This window comes from Plecotus auritus, assembly GCF_963455305.1.
Source record: "Plecotus auritus genome assembly, chromosome: 8".
NCBI classification, from domain to species: domain Eukaryota; kingdom Metazoa; phylum Chordata; class Mammalia; order Chiroptera; family Vespertilionidae; genus Plecotus; species Plecotus auritus.
Window position 1 is genome coordinate 88327447 of NC_137782.1, and position 27184 is coordinate 88354630.

General features: G+C 40.8%; 1 protein-coding gene across 2 annotated transcripts in view; it reads right to left on the reverse strand.

Annotated features, from left to right (window-relative positions):
* Positions 1-7840: 7840 nt before the first annotated feature.
* ADNP (activity dependent neuroprotector homeobox) overlaps positions 7841-27184 on the reverse strand; it is a 39823-nt gene continuing 20479 nt past the window's right edge. For both annotated transcript variants that reach the window (XM_080685113.1, XM_080685112.1), the window contains exons 2-4: positions 20756-20868; positions 18923-19015; positions 7841-12021 (exon numbers count right to left, since the gene is read on the reverse strand). In XM_080685113.1, coding sequence (XP_080541239.1) covers positions 8911-12021; positions 18923-19015; positions 20756-20863 — 3312 coding nt within the window. In that variant the 5' untranslated portion in view covers positions 20864-20868 and the 3' untranslated portion in view covers positions 7841-8910. The remainder of the gene's footprint in view (positions 12022-18922; positions 19016-20755; positions 20869-27184) is intronic.

Consider the following 27184-nt stretch of genomic DNA (forward strand, 5'->3'; position numbering starts at 1 on the left):
AATACATAAACAGCACCGATATATAAGAGGAGAAATAATTAAAAATGAGCAAAGGATATGAACAGGAATTTCACAGAAATGCAAAAGATGTTTAAACATTTGAAAAGCCGGTCAACCACAACCTATACCAATCAATATGAAAGAAGATCGATATTATTGAGTTCTATCAGGCTGGCAAAAATGAAGTGTTTTTTGAAAACACTGTTGGTGAAATCCTGAAGTAACATTCATTTCAGGGGTCCTCAAACTTTTTAAACAGGGGGCCAGTTCACTGTCCCTCAGACCGTTGGAGGGCCGGACTATAGTTTAAAAAAAAAACTATGAACAAATTCCTATGCGCACTGCAGGCCTGGGACGAGTCGGCTGCTAAGCAGGACAGGCAACGGCACTCGGCGGGCCGGATAAATGTCCTTGGAGGGCCGCATGTGGCCCGTGGGCCGTAGTTTGAGGACCCCTGTGAGCCATTCTCATGGAGGCCGGGGGCTGTACCTGCCAACATTAGAAATGTGTATCCTGTGAAGCTAGTAATTCCACCCTTAGGATCCAGCCTCCTAATACACACACAAGAGAAACGACACATGCAAAATGTTATTCACTGTGCATTGAAATAGCAGAAGTTGGGAAGGAACCCCAGTGTCCCTCACTATGGGACTGGTTTAGTTATAGCTCATTCATGATACATGGATAGATGGAATCCCCTGAAGTTAGAAGAATGGATTAGGAATTCTTTATGAATCGGTATAGAAATAACACCGAGATCAGAGAGCCAAAGTGCATACAAATGTGCATGATATGCCACCATTTGTGCAAAAAGAAAGGCATCGAAATTCTCTGGGAGGATAAACAGAACTTTGAGAACAATGAGTATGTTTTAGGTGAGAAAGCTTTTTTCTTTTACTTTTGTATACTTAAAAAATAATTTTTGGCCCGGCTGCGGTGGCTCAGTGATTGAGCGTTGACCTATGAACCAGGAGGTCATGGGGTCATGGTTCAATTCCCAGTCAGGGCACATGTCTGGGTTGCGAGTTCCATCCCCGGTGGGGGACGTGCAGGAAGCAGCCTATCGATGATCTCTCTCTCTCTCTCTCGTGGATGTTTCTCTCCCTCTCTGAAATCAATAAAAATATATTAAAAATATTTTGGTGTTTACCTATTCAAAATATTCAATTAAAATCAGTTGCCAGCATTTAAAAATTTGGACAGTCCAGATAAAGACCTGGATTTCCAGTTTCTCGTAAAAAACTGGAATTACCTGGCAATATTGGCCCACGTTCTTTCAAGGCAACAATGAGCTATAGCTGGGTCGCTTTGGAGGGGCCGTGCTCTCCAGGTTTCTTGGATCAAACAGTTACTAATTGATTTTACCTGCCTGGCCCTGTGGGCATTGGCATTTGCAGGCATCTCTGTGCCCGATTTCAGATTCCATGGGGATGGAGTGGGGGTCTCATTATAGAAATGTGTGCTTTCCTCGCTCTCCTTTGGTGGGGGGGACTGATACCAAGTCAGACAAAGATATAAGAAAACTACAGACCAGTATCCCTCGCGAATATAAATACAAAACTCTTTGACAAAGTATTAGCAGACTGAATCCAGCAACTTATGAAAAGGATTATTCACCATGACCAAGTGGGATCTCCTAGAAATGCAAGGTTGGCTTAACATCTGAAAATCAACGTAACATACTGTATTACCAAAAGTCAAAAACTATGCAATCACCTCAGTAGATGCAGAGAATGCATTTGACAGCATCCATTTGTGATAAAAAGCTCTCCTTGAGGTGAAAATGGGAGTTCTCAGAGAGGAGGCCTGGATGCTTTGTTGACACCCAACCCCAGGCAGCTGGAGGCATCCAGGCATTTTCCTCCCCATCTTAAAGCAAAATTCCTCTTTGTCTTATGGTCAAGAGCACAACCATCTTGGGGTTTGCAGATTCAAAGCAATCCTGACTCTGAGCAGCTGTCCGTGAGTCCTGTGGGTTGGCTGTGCATTCAAAAGCCTGAAGCCTTACCAGACATCAGCTGGATGCACTTCAGGCTTGCAAGCCGCTGGGGAGGGGCGGTGGGTCGAGGGCTTGTCTCTGCCCTCTTTACTGGGACTTGTGGCGGGTCTGCTTTGCTGGCTGGGAGTTTGAGGAAGGGGTTGAGGAGCAGACTGTCCCAGACAAATGTATTTGGTTGGGATAAAGTGTGGTTCTCCCAAAGAACCAAACCAGCCCCGCCTGAACGCTGGAAGCCGGCCCCTGCACCCGGGAGGACTTTCTCCCTGGGTCTTGCGAGGAGCTGCCCCATTACAAATGTAGCGGTGCTTCAGCAGCACCACTCTTCTGGGAGAGCCAGGCCGAGGCGTCCGTGAGGGAGACCTGGAGGAGCGCCCCAAGAACAAGGTATGTGCTTTTCTTCTGTTGGCATATCCAGGGTGGCTTCCCGGGGACTCCAGCCGGGGAGCAATGGCTCTCCGTTTAGGCCCCTCGTCTTGCTGCCCGTGAAGCGGGGAGACATGAGGGCATTAGCTTGCACACGTACAATTGTCTGCTACACCCAGGTTGCATCTGAGTGTAGAGATGGGACTTTTAGGCTGTCCGACTGGTGTTCAGTAGAGGGGAACAGAAAATATGGTCTGACACCGGAAATTACTGTGAGCAAGTCTGTTAATCAGGGGAAGGCTCACGCTGTAGCCCAGGCCCCCTTGTGAGTCTTTAATACAGTGGTTCTCACCCTGGCTGGGTAGCTTGGTTGGTTAGAGCATCGTCCCTATACACCAAGGTTGCGGGTTGGATCCAGTCAGGGTCCCCAACCAATGAATGCATAAATAATTGGAACAACAAATCGGTATTTCTCTCCCTCTTTCTCTCTCCCCCCTCCTTCCTCTCTCTCTCTCAAATCAGTTAAAAAACCCACACAAACAACCCCACCATGGTTCTCAGTCTTGGCTGCACATTGGAATCTGCCGGGCCACCCAGCAATCCAGTTACATCAGCGTCCCTGGGGGAGGAGCCGCAGCATGGCTAGGTTCTGTGACTTCAGCATGCGCCAGGGCCAGGATCAGTGCTTTTAAAGAACAGCAGTCAAGAGATTTTTAAAAGGGAATTTGCTACCTCTTCTCAGTCGTAACAATGGCACTTTCCCTGCGTGTGTGTGTGTTTTTAATAATATCTTTTTATTGATTTCAGAGAAGGGAGAGGGAGAGATAGAAACATCAATGATGAGAAGGAATCCTTGATTGGCTGCCTCTTGCACACCTCCCACTGAGGATCAAGCCCGCAACCCAGGCATGTGCCCTTGACAGGAATCCAATCTGGGACCCTTCAGTCCACAGTCCGACGCTCTATCCACTGAGCCAAACCAGCTAGGGCCCTTCTGTTTTCCAAACTTGATGGAAAAATGTAGTTGTCTCACCCTGGCTGGTGTGGCCCAGTGGGTTGGGTGTTATTCTGTGCACTCAGGGGTTGCTGGTTTGATTCCTGGTCAGGGCACATGCCAGTTTCAGGTTCGATCCCCGGTGGGGACGTGCAGGAGGCAGCCGATCGATGTTGCACTCTCACATCAATGTTTGCCTCTTCTCCTTTCCTCCCTCTCTGAAAATCAATAAACTATTCTAAAGGAAAAAAAAAAAATTGTAGTGGCCTCAATATCCATCTCACGTCTTCCTGAGTTTGGTGTGGAACTGGGTTGACCTGGTTCCACCTTAGGTTGAGAGATGGGTGCTGACTGATCTGTCACTCAAAGTAATCCTAGCTCAGCAACTCACCAAGGTCGCTCTGGCCTAAGCCAGGGGCCACAGAAACTTGTTCTGGAGTGGTCAATGGACTAAGAGTCTTGTTCAATAGGAGGAGGGGAAACCCTCTCAGGGAAGGTGAATGGAGGGGCCGATGAACACTGGGGTGCCTGCCTAGGATGAAGGTGACCATGTGGGTGTCAGAATAAAATAATAAAAAAAAAAGGGTCCGGAGCCCTTGCTGATATTGGTGAGCAGCCTTCCCCACTCAGGCACAGTGGGTTACCTGCGTGTCCCCGTGCTTTAGCCGCCTTAGTTGGTGTTCCTGTTATCTGCCAGGGAGACTCTTACTCCATAAAAAAGGAGTCTAAAGCCAGAATCAAGTAATCACAGACTTCCCTGGGAAGCACTCTGAGCCAGAGCCATCCCTTGACTTCTGGTTCAGGGCCACCGGCACGCAGTAGGAACAAGCCACACTGAGACAGACAGGAGGCTCATCCAATTCTCTGTCTTGCCTGGCTGGGCCAGGGAGAAAGTCTCATTTTGATGCCCGTGTGACCTGAACCCGATTTTCCTTTTTAACCAACAGAGCAAGTTTCATGCTCACAGACCTCAGCAAGCAGTTATAGGTGGCAGAAATTTAGTTTTTTCTTTCTTGTATTTATTTTTATGAAGGCTTTCCTTAAATGGCAAATTATGTTGGGTGTTCTTTTTTGCAGAGGTAGCTATCTTTTTTAAAAAGGGGAGTTGAAATATACCAAGCACACAGCAGTTTCTTAGGCAGATGTGGCAAAAATGAAGGCAGCGTGAGCGAGCATGTTCGGAAAACTGTCAGGGAAAGCATGTGTTGGTTTAGAGACGGGCTCATGTGTCTGCATTCACAGCAGACAGCCTTTCTTAGGAGGCTCGTTTTTGGTCAAGACCAGGGCTGCACGGTGTGGTTGGGAATTCCAGTGACCATGGGCTCAGCCTGGGTCCAAGTTACTTCTCTGAACCTCCATGTTCTGAAACTGGGTGCTAATACTCCCTTTACAGGGCTTTTATTCGGGGCTGGAGCAGGACTGTCTTGAGGACTCAAATTACCTTAGAATCTAGTGTTCCACAGCTAGTCCCAGGAATACTTCATTTAATATGTTCATTTGCAAGGACTTGCTGAGCACAGATGTACTGAGGATGTGCGCTGAGCTCCAGGCGTTTGGGAACAATGCCACACTCCTCTGGCCTGGATGTCCCCTCCCTGGAGGACAGGGCTCTGAAGTTTAAGCCCCTTGGTTCCCTCCTCCCAGAAGCCCATATATTTGTGCTGGCAGTTGCAGCCACCAGCAAGCTATGCAACAGTCTCCAACGCAGGGTCCAACTCCTACACTCCCAGGTGGCTGCTTGCCTTACACGGCTGTAGATGGCAGCCAGCAGACTTCCCATCAAGCACATTGGAAAAGCCTATCAGTTTCAAAAAGGTGAACAATTTGATTAGTAGGATATCCATTTTGCTTCATTTAGTATTAAGACATTCATAAAGGTACAGGAAGATTTATCGCAAAAAGCAGTCGAGGTTAAAATGGCTGTACATCTAAGACCTACTGGTGTACCGGGAGTGGGGGGAGGATTGGTGTGTACCACAGATGTACATTGTATTCTGAAACACACATACCTGCAACCTCATTTAAACAGAGCCGAGGACTCTGCCTCTCTCCTGGCAATGACAGTGGAATTCGCTTCCTGTCTAGTTGGAGCACTTGGAAATCATGACTTTCAGGACATGCAATTTCCCCTTTATATGCTTATTTTTGAACACAGCCCCCACCAGATTCAAGTTAGTGAATGTTAAAGTGAAGTAGATGGGAAGTAGCAGGATGCAGAGTATTACCAAATGGAGACCCTCATTTGGTATAAGTTTGAGTCTACTTTTAAGCTAACCTTCCAGTAGTTGCTGGCAGAAAAAGCCTCGCTTTTATTTTCTAGTTTGATGGCCAGGAGTTTATCTCAGCTGAAAATGCATTTTTCTAGAACACCTTACGGCGATCAACTGATAATTGATAGTTGCAACACTGTTTCAGAATGGTGGGCGCTGCCTCTCCGTTTATTTCCAATCTTTGGGGGTTCGAGATGTTTTCTCATGACACTTTGGTGAAACATGCCTGCAGTTGGAGCCAACCCCATGAGCAAACAGGATGGTTAAAAATGAGGGTCACAATGGGTAGAAAAGACCATTGCTGGAGGGGCACCTGCTGCTCTGTGAAACCCAGTATGTCAGGAGTAGACTTCACTCAAGCTAAGTGGTTCTCACGCTTTAGTGGCAGACACTCACCTAGAGATGATTTGGGGGCCCCACCTGGAAGGTTTGGTGCTGGTAGCCTACAGTGGAGAAGCACCCCTCTGTGGCAGTCCTCATTGGCAAAAGCTGCTTCAGTGGCTTCTAGTGAAGTGTTTCAAATAGGGCACTCACCCGTCTGCTAGATGGCTCTCAGAACTGGCACTCATTTGTTCTCTTAAAAAGTGTGCATTTTTTACCAACGACCAGGCATTTGGACCAGGCACACAACTACAGGGCATTAAAAAGGCACAGATACTTCACAGCTTGGATCTCAAGCGGGGACAGAGCTGTGTGAGAGACCCTAGAACTGCTCAGGGAACCAAAGATGGGACGACGACAAAGCTTCCAAGTGCTGAAAAGGGAACCGCCCTACTAGTCAGCTGGACTCCAGAAGCTTGAAGGGCAAACGTTCTCTGGAATCATATTCTTCCTTGTTATAAAGAAAACTTAAAGAATTGTTCAACTTCTAGTTGTGTTCTCTAATTAAGTAGCAGTTGGCCAAAGCTTTTATTTCCAGATTATTCCAAAAGCAAACAGTAAGCAACAACATTCTTTTAAAATGGCTTTTATTGAGACACTTCCAGGGCTCCTGCAACATTGTTAGTTGGTCCCCTTCTTAGTTGGCTAAACTTTTCTGAATGTCAACAAAGTCCAGTCCCACCACCTCAGCAAGAAAGCACTCATCTGTCTCTGCTCAAACACCCAACCAGGAACCCCCACCCTGGCTATCTTGCACAAGTCTCTCATTAGTCCTCCATGGAGGATTAATACGCCCAGGCCAAATTCTTCCCAACTGTTAATTTCAAAACAAAGTGAGATGGCTTAAGTTCAGCTGGTATTACTATCCTCAAGTAACACACCTTCTTAATGCCATTTCTCCCCACCTCCATGTTATTTGGGGATATCCTGTCCTAAATATTAGCTGGCATCCACAGAACTTATAACCTGTGTAACAGAATTGTATCAGCCCCATGCCACCCTCATATTAAAGACTCTAGTTTTATGCTTTCTCCTGTATGGAGTAGCATGACTAACATTTTAGGGGGAGGTTGGCCAAATTTCTACTCTCAGATAACAAAAGCATTAACGAGATGAATCTTTCGGAAAGTCTTAGAAATTATAGAAACCAGCCTCTTCAGAAGTGAGAGGTGGCTGCCCAGCCTCTGCCCTCTGCATGGATCAGAGGATCACATCAGCATTATAATTGCTGAAAATGCTGGCTAATTCTGCTCCTTGTAACTTCCCTTCTTTAGTATGAGTTGATCTTGGGAATCTTTGCATAGTAAATATACCAGCTCCTTCCATCTTGAAAGCCCTCCAAATGGGTGATCTCCAAGCCTTTTTCTTATTAACAAGGTGGTTGAGTTATAACAAAAGAGAGTAGTTTCCTGTTTAGTACAATTGTTCCCATCATAAGGTGAAACCTAACATTTACTTCATTTAGAAGAAAGAACACCAGGGTATTAAGATTCTGCTTGCAAATTAATGCCAATTTATGTTTACATCCTTTTATCATCGAGACATTTACATATATAAGCAGGGTATGCTCCTTAACAAAAGGGAAACTGAAAAAAAAAAAAAAAAAAAGAGAGAATGTTTATTTTAGCAGTTAGAAAGGAGAAAAAAAAAAAAAAAGAATTTAACAGGTGCCTTGAAAGCCTTCTTCATGCCAGTGGCAGATCTTGGTCTTCCACCAGTCTCCTCAGTGGCCTTGGCTCCATCTCGGATGAGAGAGAGCCAGGGCATCAACTGGTACAGACATAATGGACACACAGGACTGTAATGTGTAATAAAGCAAATATTTACATTAAGCACAATACAGCAATTTATTTAGATGCTTAAAATGAATACAAAGGGAAATAAAGATCACAAAATTATACATACTACAACAGTGTGTCATATATTAAATGGTATAAATGAATACACCAGGTGGTGTTTAACTAAAGATAAAACTAAATATCCAAAATGCAGCACTCATTGGTTTGCTGCTTCAACACAACACACTTTCATACAGATCTTAAAAGGTGTCAAAATTAGTAGCTGCAAAGTCAATTCTTGCGTGTGGTTTTAGCTTAAAAGATTTCAGAAAACAGATCTGAAATACCAGTTTTTGTCTGTCAGCTGTAATGTCAAGGATATTCAGAACAAGAAAAATTCTATAATACAAGAGAGTCCAGATATATATCTTACGTGGCTGGCCTCTGTTGCAAGATTGTACAAGGTTATGTGCAAAAACTAAGTCTGTTCAAAAGTTTATACTAGCGTAGTTTCAAGCTTTTGCTAGGTAAACTAGATACAGCGTTTGTTACACAGCAAGGGCAACACTAAAAAAGAAACATCTATGATGGGTACACAATAACAATATCATAAGCATTACCTGAATAGGTCTAAAAGACTGTACAAATATACATTTTAACTATTCAGAATGAATACATGAAAAAAAATCAATTTTCCCCAGTCTACTATACACATCAGATTGGTAGCTTGTATGTTGGCCCTATGCTACCATGTGAATCAGGGTAACACTTCTTAAGAACATTCAACCAAACATTTTACAGAGGGAAAGAAATGTTGAGAAGGCAGATAAAATAAACCTCTGCTTTTCCTTGTGTGCATTCGTGAGCCACCAGCTTATTGGTTTTTCACATTTAGTTACTGTGTCTGTCACAGCAAGTTCTAAAGCAAATCAGCCAGTCATGTATCATAGAAATAACCACCGGGAATGCAGTGGCCACACGTCCTTACAGCCTGATGACCCAGCAACTCAGAAGGCAGTACCAGTTAGAATATAGTTTTGCAGTCATACTCAAAGAACAGAGTTCCAGGCTGCAGCATGTCACTGATGCCAGAGAACCTGGCCCTGATGTCCGAGAAACTGTCACTTATGCCTGTTGGCTGCTCAGTTTAACTCCAGTTAAGCTGCCATGCATTGGCTCAGCTACTCCATCAGTCATGTTCTCAAACTGCTCCCCATCCTCACTGTCAATTGTGCTATTCTGCCACTCAATCTGTGGACCCGACAAGCGCTCATCATTTTCAGATGCATTCTTCCACTGTGACTGGTCCTTGGACCAAAACCCTTCAACTTTTCCATAGGAACTATTCTTCCATTTCAACTGCTCTCTGTCACCTTGCATGGTAGCCTTTTTTTTGGCAGCTGGCTTACTGCTCCTTGCATCCTCACTCTGGGAAGACTCATCGGACCAGGTTCCTGGTTTCATTTCACAAGTGTTGTCCTCAAAGTCTGACACGTGCTGGGAACCAGGGCCACTCTCAGATGGAGAAGCGCCACCTTTCCACTCTACAACATCATCTTGGTCAACCTCACTATCAGAAGCATCATGCATTAGTTTGGTTGGTTCCTCAGTCAAATGAATAGTTTCATATTTTGAACCATCCACACCTTTTTGGTCTAGCTTTTCCTCAGATTCTAAAGCATCCTCAGAAATTACCTTCTGTATATGCTCCTCTGGATTATCATTAGGGATTTTAGGCTCAACTTCAAAAACAGGGTCAAAAGGGCTACCACTTCCATTGGATTCTTCTTCCAAATTTTCAAAACTGTCTGAGGAATTGTCATCTTCTTTCCCAAGGTGGAGCTTTTTGTCAGCAGTTTTACTAGCATTAACTCTAGAATCTTTCTCATCATGATTTTCAAATAACCACTCAGCATCAAAATCCATCTCATGCTTAACTTTGTTTAATTCTTTCATGTTGAAGCCCAGCAGCACACCAGGCTTGTACTTCTCACAGTCTCGGACACACTTCTTCCTCTTGTTACTAAAGTGGGAAGCAATGTCACTCTTCCACAACCATAAACTGGCTGCCAGCTTCTCAATTTCTCTCCTGGTGGGATAGGGCTGTTTGTTGAAATACTTTGTGAGGAAGCTTTTCCTGTCTTCATAGGAATCATCTTCATGACCCTTGGGGTCTAAAGCTAAAACAACAGGTTCCTCAGGCTTCTCCTCAAAGAAGCTGGGTGAATCACTATCATCATCTAACTTTCGCTTTTTCGTCAAGGGAAATTCTATTTGCTCGTAAGTGCGCTTCACAGGTGCCAGTCCTGGTGACTGATTAAGCCGAGAGGGTGCATTTGTCTTATCCTGGCCATTCTGGGTCTTCCCAACACCCCTGCAGTGAACTAGATGCAGAGTGATAGTTGAGGCAGTCATGTTGCTGGTATACACACCAAGGCAATGGATACATTTGTAGGTAAGCTTTTTCTCCACTGGATGAACCGTCTGAATAACTTGGTGCCTCTCTCGTAAGTGATGTGCAAGTGCATCAGATATGGGTCCTTTTAGGATTGAAAAGCAAAGAGGGCAAAGGGTTTTCCCAATATCTTTTTTATAGGGTACTGCAGCTTGAGGTGAACTTCTAACAGGAGTATCTGCCTTCTCCGGAACTTTTGGCTGTGGCTTTGGAGGGATTGGAGGGTTACTTTGGGCATGATAAGCAACAGATTCAGCTGGGGCATCCCTCAGGTTGTATGTGGTTACAAGGAGATGAATGTTAGTGTGACTACCCTGCTGCAATGTCAAATCAAAACTCAAGGTAGAATCTGTTTTAGGTCCCAACTCTTCATCAATGTGAACCATCCTCATGTGTGCTGCCATCTTTTCCACATCATTGAAAGTTGAACGGCAGAATGGACAAGACAGACCATGAATTAACATATGGTTGAGCAGGGTATCTGTGGGCAAATAGCGATTACAGTAGAGGCATTTGCTAGTAAAATTGTGTATTTTCATAATGTAGTTGGCTACCGCTGGGACTTTCTCAGCCTTATGTTCTTTTTCGAAGTGCACACTATAGACATTTTCAGGAAAAAGCTCATTACAGATTGTACATATTTTCCACTTCTGGGTTGAGGAAGTGTTGGCCAGGGGTGGGCCTGTGGCAGCTGCAGTAGGTTTGGAACTGGACTGACCTAATACTCTGGATGCCTGGGACTGGGAGAGGGAAGGAGACTTTAACTGGCCTGATGAGACAGAAGAGGCATTAGCAGATTGCAGGGAGTATCGTGCAGGTGCCTGGGACCTTTGCTCTGCCCCAAGCCCGAAAGATCTTCCATTTCCACTTGGAAGTAACTGCTTCACAGACTGAGACTGCTGAGGGATGGAAACTGGTGCGTTGCCACCTAGACCCAGTCTCATTGACTGACCAACGCCATAGCCCTGGCCTACAGATTTGACTCCATAATTGTTCTGCTGTAGGTGGACATTGGACATCATGTTGACTCCTGTAGAATTTAAGTTAGGCTTTGGTATTGAGAGTCGATTCACCATCTGCTGTGAAGGCAAAGACCGGACGTTTCCAGAAGCAAGGGAACCAATTCTTGATTGGAGTCCCATGCCCTTCTTCTCTTGAGGTTTGGGAGCAATTAGCATCAGAGGCTTGGATCGGGGAACTACCACATTTGTGTGCCCAATCATGGCAGTGACCTGATAGCCTATGCGTTCGTGGTCTTCGATGACATGTTGTACCAAAGCTTCATAGGACTTTGGTATGAAAAGGCATCGCTTGCAGTGAATACTACCCTCTTCCCAGGCATTTGGGCTTAAGGGGACAGCACCGTTGAGTGATTTTTCGCCTGACTTTGCTATGTAAGGTGCTGCCACATGCTGAAAATGTTCCCTGTAAATGTGCTTCCTAACTACTTCATAAAGAGGATCACGGTAAGTGCACTTCTTACAGTAATAAACAGCTTGCTCCACACTGTCAGCCTGCTTAGGTTTAAGGCCATCATTTTTGCTTTTATCTTTGAAAGTGCTGAGGCTGCTACTTGGTGTGCTGGCGTTTGGAGCATGAAATATTTTAATGTGTGTTTCCAAAGTCTTTTTGTCTGCATTGAAGGTACAGTAGGGGCAATTAAGGAGAATCCTATTTTCAAAGTCTTCACTATGGACATTCCGAAAATGACTTTTGTAGGCAGAGAAGAATTTTGAAGAAAATGGACAAGCGCTGCAGCAAAAAGGTTTTGTCCGATAGTCCTAAAGAAAAGACAAGACTGGAATCAGAATGCCACTTCAGATAGGCAATAACAGGTTCTAGGTTCTTGTTCTTAAAAGACATTATTTTTAAAGCTGAAACTCTACCAGGTGTACCAGTTAATAATGCGGATTTTATAATCAAAGAAAACACAATAATTTCAAGAGAAATAACAAAAGTGCTTTATTCAAAGTAATGTCCATCACTAGCTACACATTTCCCCCATCTTTCAGGTAATTTGTGGATACCGTCCCTATAGAACTTTTCTTGTTTTGAGGCAAACCATTCAGAGACCCAATTTTCCACTTCTTTGTACGTTTTGAAGTGCTGCTCAGAAAGTGCATGTGCCATCGATTGGAACAAGTGGTAATCTGAAGGAGCAAGGTCTGGTGAATACGGTGGGTGTGTTAATACTTCCCAGGCAAGATCTTTTAACATGTCTTTAACTGGTTTTGAAGTGTGTAAGGGTGCATCATCATGAAGCAAAATTACTTTGCCGTATCTTCTGGCCCATTCTGGTCGTTTTACGATCAAAGCGTGGTTCAAATTGATTATTTGTTGTCGGTAACGATCAGTATTAACGGTTTCACCTGGTTTTAGAAGCTCATAATACACCACACCTTTCTGATCCCACCAAATGCAGAGCATTGTCTTCTTTCCAAAGCGATTTGGCCTTGCAGTAGATGTTGATGGTTGACCTGGATCAACCCATGATTTTATGCGTTTGGGATTCTCAAAATAAATCCACTTTTCATAACCAGTCACAATTCGATGCAAAAAAGACTTTCTTTCGTGCCGTTGAAGCAACATTTTACTGATGACTTTTCGGTTTTCCATTTGTCTTTCATTCAGTTGATGTGGCACCCATTTTCCCTCCTTTAATATCTTTCCCATTGCTTGTAAACGATCAGAAATTGTTTGCTGAGCAACATTTAATCTTTCTGCAAGTTGTTTTTGAGTTTGACACGCATCTTCGTCCAATAATGCTTGTAATTGTTGATCTTCAAACTTTTTCAGTTGACCTGGACGTTCTTTGTCTTTCACATCGAAATCATCACTTTTAAAGCGTTTAAACCAGCGTTCACTAGTATCTTGAGATGGAGCATGTTCACCATAAGCTTCCCGAAGTATACGATAACTTTCAGCAGCACTTTTCTTCAAAATAAAGTAATTAATTAAAACTTCCCACAAATGCTCTTTGGCACAAAATTCGACATTTTTAAGTATAAAATTATCTATGATGTTAACACCTTCAGAAAATTTGACATATGAAGTTTGAAGCTTGTTGTCAATACAACAAAATAGCCTACATATCAAATCGCATATATATCAACATATGTTGTAACTCCATCTATTGAAAAAATCCGCATTATTAACCGGTACACCTGGTAAAGTATTGATTTTTTTTCTTTTGCAAAATAAATTTATGAAACAAAGTCAAATGAGAAAGCTGTTCTAAACTAAATACTTTTGAGTTTCACAGTGTAAATTAAAAAACAAAAAAGCCTCAATTTTAAGTTCTTCCTCAATGCTTGGGTAAGACCAGAGTCACATTTGCTGATTGAATGGCTTGAAGATAAATGGTCTATAGTTAGAAATGACAAGAATAAACTGTAATTACTTTCACTCTGTGAATTAGTAAGGCTTCAGATTTACTATATAATAAAATTCAAAGCCCAGAGTGTTGTAGTACAATTAAGCAATAACATATAAAGGCACACCTTTTACCCTTCCATTCATGGAAAAAATTTTCATTAAAAAAAGGCACATCTTCAAAAATCTCAAACATTTTTTCCTCTGATTGAAGTCCAGTATAGTATTCAGATTTCACTGCTGATCAAAATACTGATCCGAAAGTAGGCTTTCTTCTACAAGCCACGCTCTCCCTTCTTAAGAGCAGCCTCAAAAAAAGTAATGAATTGACAGCTTCTTTGATTCAAATTAAGAAGTAAAATAAAAAATGTCCTACAAACTGGGGAGCCAATGATGTTACAAAAAGCCAGAAGCACTGGTATCAAAGAGCAACTTCCAGAATTATGCTCATTGACACTTGTGTAGTAATTTGGTCCTTTGATGAGGACAGGTGAAACACAAGGTTGGTTAGAAGCCTACTTTAAGATACTGGTTTGAATCAAAATAAAATACTCCACTTTCCCTTAAGTCTCAACCCTTCTTTAGTGTTGGAATATGAGGCTTTGGGATTCATAAAACTGAATAATATGTCCCACTTGGAAGCTTTTGTATTCTAAGACTGTTGGTTAATACCTTTTCCTGGGGAATTAATAGCAAGAAAAAAACCAGATAACTATATCAAATTTCTGAGGAAGAGTTTAAAAGTACTAATTCCTTGCCAAGTATGTTCCAATACATGAACAGATCAATAATCCAGAATTATAATTCCTACTGATTATAGGAATTCCTAAGTCAGGTAACTGTAAAGTTACAACGGACAATCGATTCTCTCTGTGGAAAGGAAATACTATCTACTAACTCACTCTCTCTGTCATATTTTCACCTAGTGATACTTGTTAGTATCGCTGTTGCCTCACACTAGGTGTAATATTGTTTTTAACTCCTATTTGTAAAAACTTACGTTACACCTCTGTCACTGCTATCTTACAGAACCACCAAACCCTCCCCCATGTGCTGGCTTAGGCCACCCCCTTGAGGTGGGGTGAGATCAACAAAAAGGAGTAAGAAAACTTAAAAGGAAGAAAAAGTATGATCTTCTCCTCTCTAGAAAAAACAAGAATTGCGACAGAAAATGATGGATAACGGCCCTAACCGGTTTGGCTCAGTGGATAGAGCATCATCGGCTTGTGGACTGAAAGGTTCCAGGTTTGATTCCGGTCAAGGGCATGTACCTTGGTTGCGGGCACATCCCCAGTAGGAGGTGTGCAGGAGGCAGCTGATAGATGTTTCTCTCTCATCGATGTTTCTAACTCTCTATCCCTCTCCCTTCCTCTCTGTAAAAAAGCCAATAAAATATATTTAAAAAAAAAAAAAAAGAAAAGAAAATGATGGATAACGGAGATGAACAGAATGTTGGAGGGGAAAATGCTGGTATATAATGGGCTTCAGAACTTTAAGAAACAAAACTTCTAAATTTCACACTTGAAGTTTTAGTCCAATGACAAAAAAGACACAATGTTTTTTCTAGTTTTCCCTACTAAAGAAAATATGAAATACAGTCATGCATCGCATTACCAACAGATATATGTTCTGAGAAATATATCATTAGAAGACTTAGTCGCTGTATATCTAGATGGTATAGCCTACTATATACCTGGGCTATATGATGTACAGCCAGTTACTCCTAGGCTACAAATCTGTATAACATGTTACTATAGTGAATACTACAGGCAATTGTAACACAGTGGTTAAACATTATGTATCTAAACATGGAATAGGTACAATAAAAATACAGCATAAAAGATTAAAAAATGGTAAACCTGTAAAGACAGAGCACTTACCAAGAATGGAGCCTGCAAGACTGAAGGTGCTCTGGGTGAGTCAGTGAGTGAGTGAACATGAAGGCCTAGGACATTACTGTACATGACTATAGACTTTATAAACACTGCACATGAAGATTACACTAAATTCATTAAAAAATGTCTTTCAATAAATTAACCTTAGTTTACTGTAACTTTTTTACTTTATAAACTTAAATTTTAACTTTTTTATTTTATAACAGCTCAAAGTATAAACACACTGTATAGCTGTATAAAAATTATTTTTTCTTTATATCCTTATTCTGTTGTTTTTTTCTATTTAATTCTTAAAAATACTTTATAAACTTTGTTAAACACACAAACACATTAGTCTCGCCCTATCCAATGTCATCTATATCATTGTCTTCCACCTCCACATCTCATCCCATTGGAAGGTCTTCAGGGGCAGTAACACGCCATCTCTGAGGATAACATTGCTCTCTTCTGGAACACCTCCTGAAGGACCTGCCTGGGGCTCTTTTTGAAGTGACTTCACTCTTTTCAGAAATACAGTGGAACCTCGTTTCTCGAACTTAATTTGTTCCAGAAGGCTGCTTGAAAACTGAATCTTTTTTCCCATTAGAAATAATGTAAATTGAATTAATATGTTCCAAACCCCTAAATGATTCCGTTTTAACCTTTCTTATAGACAGTACATGTCTAATGTACTGGTACATTTATAAATACTCTTTTTCTTAAAATAATTGAGCCACTCCCTACTAGCGTTAAACAAATTTTTTATATACCACTGCCTTGGAAATGCTATCACCAGCTAACTGCTTTTCCTTTATACAATCAACAACCGTTTTTCTACATATTTAATTGCCTGTGATTGTTGTTTGGTGAGCACTTTCACACCCTTAGGAATATTAGCACTCTCAATATTCCTAAATTGTGCTAATCCTCGATTTCTCTAGCAACAAAAGCATTCTCTCCTTCGCTTCGTTTTATCTTGCTGAGGTATCAGCATGAAAGGGTCACATCAAAAACTGAAGTTTTGGTCGACAACTGAGACATTTTTTTACTGTGAATAACCTGGCTGAGAATCCAACTGTTCAAGATGGGAGATGTTTGAGAACTGAGATTTGACTGTATATCCATGGTGGTTTGTTTGGTTTCTTTTTTCATTATAGATTTGCTTGTAAGCAAATAATGCACCTCTCTAATGAGAACCTTTCAGTGTTTGGGTCCATTTTTCAAACTTTTTAAGGAGCTTGTTGAATGAAGTCAGCAAAAACTTCTGCCAAAGCCTTCACTGTGAAGTTTCTTGGAGATTCTTTTTCTTTTCCTGCAGTTTCCTTTTCTCTTGCCTTTTCTTCAGCTATTTGTTCCTGTTCCACTCCTAACGAGTCCTCATTAGTCAATTCCTCAGGAATCACCTCTAGGAGCTACTCAACCTCATCCTTATCCATACACAGGTTAAAGTGGTTTGCCACTGGTCAGCCATAGCCTGACTGATTTCTGCAATATCCCCATCCTTGACAAATCCTTTGAAGTCATGGATGGACTTCTTGCGTGTCTTCTTCCAGATGCCTTTCAGATATTCCTAGGTGACATCACCCTAAGCAGGGTTCTTATGCAGTCATAGATATTGTAATAATTCTAGAATTTCATCAGTATACTCTCAGTGTTTTTCTGTTGCAGCAATAGCCTGGGCCAGTGGTCCTGGCTTTAAAAGCTGCTATAACTCCTTGATCCACTGGTTGAATCAAAGAGGTGTTGTTTAGAGGGAGAAACACTTTAATGTTGGGGTGAAGATCACCAATAAAAGGAAGATGTCCGGCAGCATAATCAACAGTAAACGAAGTTCCTTGAAAGGTATGTTATTCTTCAAATAGTATTTCTCCATTTTGCTGCTATTGCAACTCAGGAGGGCATCTTGGAAGAGAAGCTGGTCATCCATGACATCCTATTGCTCCTGTGTTATACTATCAGTGTATGGTTGACCCTGAGGTTCTGTGTGTCAGATCACAGAGGGTTCCAATTTGTAGTCTGCAACATTGCCCCCAAGCAAGATTACTGCTTTCCTGTCCTTAAAGCCTTGAAACTTGGCATTGACTTGGCCTCCTTATGGACTGAAGACCTCTCAGACATCTGTTTTCAGAGTAGGGAGATTTCATCCATATAGAATTATTTACTCTGGCAAGTAATTTTCCTCTACAATCAGTTTATATAGTTTCCAAAAGTTCTTCTGCTGCCTTCACATCAGCAATAGCAGACTCACCACTCTTTCACATTATGTAATGAATGATGATTCATTCTTGAATCCTTTAAACCACTCAGAGCTAGCAGTATACTCAACGTCACAAACATTTTGCTTTGGCCATGATTGTCATGATGCTGAGAACTATAAGCTTCTGTGTCTGGTCTTCAATCCAGGTCATTAGAAGTTTCTCCATATCTGATATAAGCCCTTCTTGAATTTTTGTTATCTCGTTGCCTTCAATGAAGCAGATCCTATAACAGCTTCTGTCACTTTGTTCTTATTCTTCAAGATTGTAGCTATGGTGGAATGGGACATGCCTGACTGCCCAGCAATAACCATCACCGGTTTTCCACCTTCATAGTCCTTAATCACTCTTAATTTCATTTCCAGGTTAATCACTCGATATGGCCTCTCACTGTCAACATCAGCAATAGATTTTGTATGTTTAGGGGTCATGATGAATAAAACAAACAAGATTAAATCAAGCACAAGAGAAATGATGCAATCAAGAGCTGTGGTAAACAGATGTATGAATCTGTTTCTGGTGTAGCATACACAGCATACTGTTTTATAGCAAACTCTTGTTTTGTGAGTAGAAAGAATATTCTCTCAACAATAAAATGTGTAACACTGTAAATATATAAACCAATAACATAGTTTATCATTATTAAATATTTTGTACGTACAGTTTTTAAAATCCTCGCCCAAGGATATGTTTTTATTGATTTTGAGGGGGGAGCGCGGGGGGGAGGGGCGCGTGGGCGGGGAGAGAGAGAGAGAGAAAAAAAAAAGAGCACGAAACATTGATTGGCTGTCTCCTACATGCACGCTGACCAGGGCTTGAACCCGCAACATAGTTATGTGCCCTAACCAGGAATCAAATCTGCAACCTTTTGGTGTATGGAATGATGGTCCCACCGAGCCACTCAATCAGGGCTATGCTATACTTTTATGATTAGCAGTGGTTTGTTTACACCAGCATCACCAATAACACATTGAGTAATGCATTACATTACTATCTTTCAACAGCTTCAACACTAGACGATAGGATTTTTCAGCTCTATTATAATCTTATGGGACCACTGTTGTATATTCAGTCCATTATTGACAAAAACATTATTACATGGCACATGACTGTAATCAATTTTGACATTCCCCACTATGAAAGGCCTAGGGCTGAAAAGGGAGTATACCTGTCCGACTTACCTGGTTTTTTGTGAGTGAAGGGTCCCAAAGTCCTACATCCTCCCATGTAGTGTTTTTCAAATAAAAGTCATTAGGTTCAAACTGTTTAAAATCCTAGAAAACAGTGAAAGAAGTTTACAAAAACATAGTTGTATCAACTCTAGCCCAACCTTACTTATATATCCTTTCTCTTAAATAGGGTTGGAGTGATGTACCGGAAAAATCAACCCCACCGAGAGCTAAACTAGGAGCCAGAAGACTCTTAGGAAACACAAAAAGGCACATGGAAGTTGCATTGAACATTTTACAGCAACCAAATGTTCCCCTAATGATCAGTCAGTTTCCAAGGAAAACACTGAAAGTTTTAATTAAAAAATTTAGCCACAGATTAAATGCCAAAGTACTCTTCATTAGAGTTCTGAAACTCATCAATTGTAGTATTAGAATGGAGTGTAATGTTCACTTATAGCACTATAGATGTGATATTCTGGTTCTGTACAATAAATATGTTAGGGGCGGGGAAGGGGGAATCAGATTGGGAAGAAAACTGAAGATTTCAGAACCCAAAAAGGAAGAAAGCTATCCAAAGAAAATAAACAGTATTATGTTGAATTTATACTCATATAAAAATTTAATGGCCTGCATCTTCCCAGGCTAGGAAGATAGTCTTAGGGTATAATTCCCCTTGTTCCTAAAAGGTTCACAGTTCAGTGTGGGAAAACCAAATACATGTAAATTGCAGAATATGTAATGGGTGTAATCATGGGGGGGGAAAATCATGCAGGATAGAAAGGGTGCCTTATTTGCATTATTTAGTCTATGAAGATTATCTCACTGAGTGTGATATGAATGGATATTTCATCAGGTAGATCTACCTGAACTTGAGGGGTTGGAGAGATCATCCATGATGGGAATAACTTAACTAGAGAAGCTTCAGTCTACATAATCAATCCCTAGACTATTATTAGTGGGAATCAGGAAAAGAAAACCTGTTGAATAAAGGAAATTGCTTTTTACTTTCAATTCCATCTAAACATTTACTGAATACCTATTTCGTGCCCAGCACTGTACTAGGTGCCTGGGATATACAGATGGACAAGGTAGTTCTGATCCCTGACCAGGTGGGACTTAAAGACTAGTGGGAAACACAGCTTTAAACATTGTCAATCAGAGGCTTTGTTGACCAACTAAACATAAGACCTGGAGCAATGAGATCTGGAAAAGGAGAAACCAATACACTGGCTATTCCACGGGGCTGTTATAAATAAAGCTCATCGAATAAAAGGCTAGAAAAACAGTTTGTAAAGTCCAAACTGTTATACAAGGGGAAGATAATGGTCTGTGATGGGTCAAAAGGGCCAACAAATGCTCAAATCCTATGAAAGAGACGAAAAGCACCCAAACCACCATGACTCAACAATCAGAAGGTCAACCAGAACATTCAGGTGTATTAGAATGGGAACAGGCTCTGGAGTCCCAAAGACAGATTCTGCCACATGCATAGCTGTGAGGTGGACCTATTTCCTTACAGTTACTTCCTCTGTAAATTGGAGATAAGAATTTCTATATCCCTCCAGAGGTTGTTTTAAGGACTTGAAATTTAGAGATAATTTTAAAATTGCCTGAGATGTGTATGTCCTCAATGGTAATTGCTTTTGCTTCAGGATGCAAAGATGAAAAAGCCCATTTTAGGGAGAAGGGAACAAGTTAGGCTAATTGAGAAAGCTATGGTGAAGCTAACGGTGAGGTTCAAAATCAGAATCACACCTAAGAGTTCACCATCCTGGCCGCTGACACAAAGTAATGGATCCGAAGCTGAGTCATGTTAAAATTAAAAAATGGCATGCTACTTACTTCTATGTGTTCTTTACAGTATTCCAACCCAATGTCACTAAGTATTTTTTTCACAGTTTTCCGGGCTTTTCTTAAACTGCCAAGATTGTTGACAGGAAGTTGGAACATAGTTTCTATTGGAAAAAAAAATTTAAGTCAAGTCAAAACATGTACAACTTGTAATATTTACTAATTTCACTGATGGTAGGATCAAAAACTCTGGCCCAGTCTGACAAAATAAGATGAGTAGATATTCTATTATGTTCTGAATACTTAAAAGAGGCAGGCATAAATAAGTGGTCTCTGATCTTTTCTATTTTTAACAAGACATTTTATGTTATAGATTGACTATGAGTCCAACCTGGCACAATTCTAGTTACACTTTTGGTGATGGACTTCTAAAGTTGAGAATTAGGTTAATTAATACTGATTATTTAAAAATCAAGTGTGAGTGCTTTTCTCCTTGTGATGCCAAACCTCTGAAAATAGAAAATGCTCACCATTTCAGCATTATTACCGTATAATTTTGAGTGCCAGGGAAAAGCAGCTTTTGCTGTCTGGGAATTGTCTTGAACATTAATTGCTATGGCATTCTTTTTAAAAAATGACTTGTATTCCTTAAAAAAAAAAAAAAGTTTTTATTGATTTTAGAGATAGAAGGGGGAGAGGGAGAGAGAAACATCGATCAGTTGGTTGCCTCCAGCATGCGTCCTGACCAGGGATTGAGTCTGCAACCTGGGCATATGCCCTGACTGGGAATCGAACCAGCGACCTTTTGCTGCACAGGTTGATGCTCAACCAACTGAGCAACACCAGCCAGGGCTTGTTACGGTATTTTTAAAGAAATATTCTTAAAAGTTTCTGTATACCACAAAAGACACTAATGATTGTGTAACTTGCCCCTCAGCCAGCGCCATTCCTAGACAAAGGCACTCACTTATGGTCATGGAATGAATGCTGAGATGGGGAAAGCTAGGCACAGCATCAGAGCAAATAACAGTAACTGTTATATGACTTTAGGGGAATCTTGAAAAATGAAAAGCCTGTATGTGTGGTGAGGGAAACGAAAAGTTATTTAAATGATAAGACCTATCAAAGAAGAAAATTTTTATTCCCTTTCCCCAGGTCCTTAAAATCAATGGTTAAGAACATAAAGTTAGCAAAACTTGGGTGGATGAGAATGTGTATGGCTTCCAATGAGACCATAAATGTTTATTTTAAAAAATGATAACCATTTATCATCAACTTAATAATCTAAATCAGTTTTACAGTATATAAAGTTGTTTAAAAACCAAAAACAAAGGCATAAAACAAAAGCATCAAATAATTAAAACTTAATACATGCAAACCTGCTTTTCTAATTAATAAAGGCTATTACTCTATAATACCACTACCATTTGTAAACCACAATCATGAAGTCAACTAATCCAAATGCAATACCATGTTACCTCATTTATTATTCTAATGCGAAAATCAATTAACTATGAAAAATGGAAAAAAGGGTGAACCCTACCAAAACAAACAGTAACTCCTAAAATTCTGAATCTGAATATATTATCAGAACTTAGAAGTCTCAATATCCTATATAACCCTATATAATAAAAGCCTACTATACTAAGTGTCTGGTCATCCAGTTGGCCATTCAACCCATCAAAGCGTAATATGCTAATGATATGCTAAGGCCGCTCAACTGCTTGCTATGACATGCACTGACCACCAGGGGCAGATGCTCCGACCAGTAGGTTAGCTTGCTGATGGGGTCCAGCTGATCGGGACTGAGTAAGATGGGCCAGACACACCCTGGAGCCCTCCTGCAGCCCCTCCCCGGCCCCAACCATGCATCGGTGGGGTCACAGCTGGCAAGCGCAGTGGCAGTGACAGGAGCCTCTCCCTCCTCTGCAGTAATGCTAAGGATGTCTGACTGCTGGCTTAGGCCTGCTTCCTGTGGGGAGTGGACCTAAGCTGGCAGTCGGACATCCCCTGTGGGCTCTTGGACTGTGAGAGGGTGCAGGCCGGGCTGAGAGACACCCCCCCCTCCCCCGCCAAGTACACAAATTTTGTGCACCAGGCCTCTAGTATTCTATATGAAGAACCAAAGTTGAGCCAAAAGAGAACTGTATTTCACTGAGAAAAACAGCCTCTTCACCTTCAAGATGGACTCCTACCACTTATAAAGAATGACTATGGTATTCTCTGCCATCCAATAACCTGTATAATATTTAGCTAAGAGCTGACTTGAAAGTCACTTCTGATACAATTTAATGTGCATTCAAGGCCAGATCTATTACCTTATAAAAATGTAAATACTAAAGAGATGTCTTGTTTCTCTAGTCATTTATAAACTCTCTGTGGGTCAAAAACCAGCAGAACTTTCGGAAGAAGTTAATCTTGCTTCACTTCAGAGCAGAGATGTGCCCACAAGGCAGCCATTACTGGTTTCCTCTGCATCCTGGATTATTAGCTCAACATCTCAGCAAAACAAATACACAAAGATTTGGAAATGTTGCCACCACTGAAGCCACCAGTCCATATAGAAAACATACAGGGGAGTCAAACTACAGCTTAGAATAAAGAAAAACTCCTTCTTCTATGGAAAATACCAGGCATTCTAAGTGCCCACCCACAGCTAACAAAGTTGTTTGAAGACATCCAAATGAAGTACCAAGGTAGGTACCTGCATGGTAGGTACCCAATTTATACACCTATAGTTCTGAAAAAGTGAGTAAGCTCATAAGAAAGCTTCATTGTAAGAAGCATAATTTATAAAAAGTTATATTTCTGCCATACAGTAAACATCAAGTTTACTCATTTAGGCTGAATTAAATAGGCTTATAAACAAAATAATAATTCTGCTTATTGGAAAGTGCTATATAAAAATGGTTCTTTGTTCTATGATTAGCAACTAGGAGAAACCCAGGTTAAAGTTTATATACTGAAAGATATAGAATATTCTGAGCTAAGATTATAATTGTCTTCATGTCATTTCTAATCTTGGGAATTCCATTATCTGCCCCTTTCCTCCATGTATGTGCTTACAGTGGCCATTTTTTCCAATACTTTGTTCATCTGGAGCTGGAATAACACATTCATGTGTTAGAATCCTCAAAAGCATTTACAAAGATTCTGCTGTTAAGGGCCACTGTGTATACTTCTTGAGCTTTCCTGTGCCTATAGCAAAACAAGCCAAAGATTCCTTGAAAGAAAGCCTCCACGAAGCTCCATCAGTTAATGTCAATTATTATGGGTGACAGGTAGAACTCAACTCTTTATTTTTTCCCAGCCTCCTGCTTGCTGTAAAGAGAAAACTTCAAATCAATGGCTGGCTCCAGGATTCATTAATGTTATCTATTTGATTATTGTTTAAATACTTTTATTTACCCTGGCCTCCTCTCCACCCCTCAAAAACCCTTTTGAATTAGAAATCTGGAGAAGGTGCCCAAACCTTAAGTGACTGAAGGGTAGGAACAGAATAATTAGGAAATTCAGTGCCTGAATAGAAAGAGAGCTAAAAACAAAGTATTTAATTATTAGTCTTAGGGAAGATGTCTCACAGTTAATATTGAAAAAAATATTGTGTAGAGATGGGCTTACTTTCCCTCCTTTCTCTTGAGCTACCCTTGACTGTCAGGATGGCCATTTCCACAAGGTCAGCACCATTATCCTAATACCAAGGAGAGATCCCTTCAGCCAAACCATAAACCTCTTAGATCATGGTATAAACAAGGGAAAATATCCAATTTAATAGAATGGTACCATTGTTCATCAATAATTTTCAGAGCACCTTCACTTTGCCAGTCAATAAACTAGGAATAGAGAGATTAACAGCACACAATTCTTATCCTTCAACAGCCCATCAATTCTAGGGGACAGATCTAGAGCACACAGTAGGCACAAGGTCATTGGCGTTAAGAAGATACTTTGTTTTTGTGTGCTCAACTTCCTCTTGGAACCACTCCTGCTGTTGATGTGCAATCAGGAGGAGGCCCTTCGTCCTTTAGAGCAGAGTGTATATGACGACTCAGGCCGACCAATTAGTCTATCTCAGTAGACATTGACGGTACAGAGTTGGGCATGTGCCTCAAAAGGGGCTTACTGTAATGCTGAAAAGCAGTCAGGACCTGCCACTACATGGAGAAAGAAGAGGGTGAGAAAGATTCCTGCTGACATTGCTTAAGGTCCTCAATCCACCTGCACCTGAAAGCCAGTCCCACTATCCCCTGACTTTTCAGAAACAAGAGCAAACACATTATCATTTTTGCTTAAGCTTTGGTTTATGTCACTTGTAACCATGTCTTGGTAGTCCTGCAGTAGGACATAGAAGAGGAAAGATGGGGAATTTTGTGCAAAATAATTATACTTGTAATTGGGTCTATCGGCGGAATAGTTTACCAGAAAGATGTAATTATTCTGAAAGATGCTTTGGCCCTGGTTTCATTAATAAAAAACACAATATGGAAAGAGTAAAACATTTTCTAAATTCTAAGAATTGGGAAAACTTGAGGTATTAATAACAGAGCTGAAGATAAGTAGCTTTTGGGTAAGCATATAACACCTGATGAGCTAGACTTAAATAATTTTTTTCAGAACGATTTAAATTTATTGTTGAATGATTCAGTCACATTTCTTTTTTTCTGACCAATCTTTGTAAAAATTATACCCTCATCTACTAACTGGGGCCAAAACACTGAAGTTTTACTAATTCTCGGCCAAAATCCTACTCACATGCTTTTGTCGGATGACTGAAATAAAAATCTAAGATCCATAGGCCTCGGCTATAGATGAATTACAACCATATAAATTATATATAAGACAGATCAAATGCATGCACCTCCTTCTCCTCCAAGCAAAAATACTTCTTTACTCCAACTACTAAGAGGGCAAATAAAGGCAGAAGAGAGCCTGTCTCATGAGGAAATATTGATTCTGTACAGAAGGATGATGATACAGGATCAGTGACTGTGGACTTGACTGAAGGAAAGAGGTCATTAACTGGGGAACATAATTATAATCACTTATGAAAATATAGCACAGCCAAAAGGCTTGGATCTAGTCAGGTGTACTCGGGATCTTCTGAGTCAGAGAGATGAAGGGAAAAACCAACAAAAGGTAGTGCTAGTTTAGCAGGCTAAAGGCAAGGTTTGTAGGATCTGACACACCAAGAGTCAATGGGGCTTGTCTATGTACGATAGTCCCTCTGCAAAGCTAGCTGCCAGATCAAAGATGGTATAATTTAGTTCCTATTTTTAGGGGTAGAAAAACAAACAAACCAAAAAAAGGCATTTATAACTGTGCCATTTGAAAGTGAGACAAAACCAAAAACAAGCCTCCCCCGCCCCCCAATAAAACCCAACCTTAAACCTTTGACCAGACACAGATAAATAATCAAGCCAGGAAGGGGGAAAAAAAAAAAAAAGCCTCCAAATTAAACCTCTCCAGGTTATTTTAAGCTATTACAAGTGTGGATCTAGCATGGCATTTTCCAGTACATAATTCTGCATATTTTATATTCATTCTTATATGATGTTCCCCACGTTACTAATAAGAATACATGTTAATTTAACATACCAGAATATACAGAAGCAAATATGATCATGTGTCCTAGTTCCCATCACCTGCTGGTATAACTCTGCTACTTTCTAATATAGAGATGGGCAAAAGTACATTTACAGTTGTAATACAAATAAATACAATAATAAATAATACAACCCTCTGCCCTACCCTGTATTCAGGAACTGCAATCTGAACATATACCGCAGTCACAACTAATGCATATTAGCAAATGCAACACAACAATTTTCATAAGGAAAGCATTTCTAACATTGCATTGAAGGCCAGACAAGGATGGTTACATGTAAGAATGTTTATCCTTCTTCAGGGTACACCTAAACATCAGCTGCTTAGTCTAAACCAGTGGTTTTTAACCCCACCCCACCCTCCAAACCCTTGTTTCTAAAATCTTAGATGAATATTAAAGTAAATAAATAAACAAATAAATAAAATGGAGGGGCTTGGGTTGAAATGAAGAAGTTCTCTGTCCCCAAAATCTCTCCTTGAAACAGTAACTTGTCTAAACTAAGCTCATAATGCAAACTTATGCCAACAAGGCTGTCTACTGAAACATAAAATCTGGACCTGGTGGGCAATCAACCAAAGCAGGAAATTTGGGGGCTATAGTAGAATTCCAATAGTTCAGTGAAAATACCCCCAAAATATAATTAGTCTGATCAAAATATGGTTATAGGAAGCCCACAGTAAGCCTAAGGATTATAACATAGCTTTTACTTTGATGTTGTCTTTAAAGCTGTAAAAATAAATACAACCCAAATCAATCTTTAAAAAATTCAGACCCTTGATACTTAACTCAAAACAAAGTACAGTTAGTTGACCTTTGCACAATGTGGAGGTAAGGGACACTGACTCCCTGTGCTGTTGAAAATCTGAGTATAACTG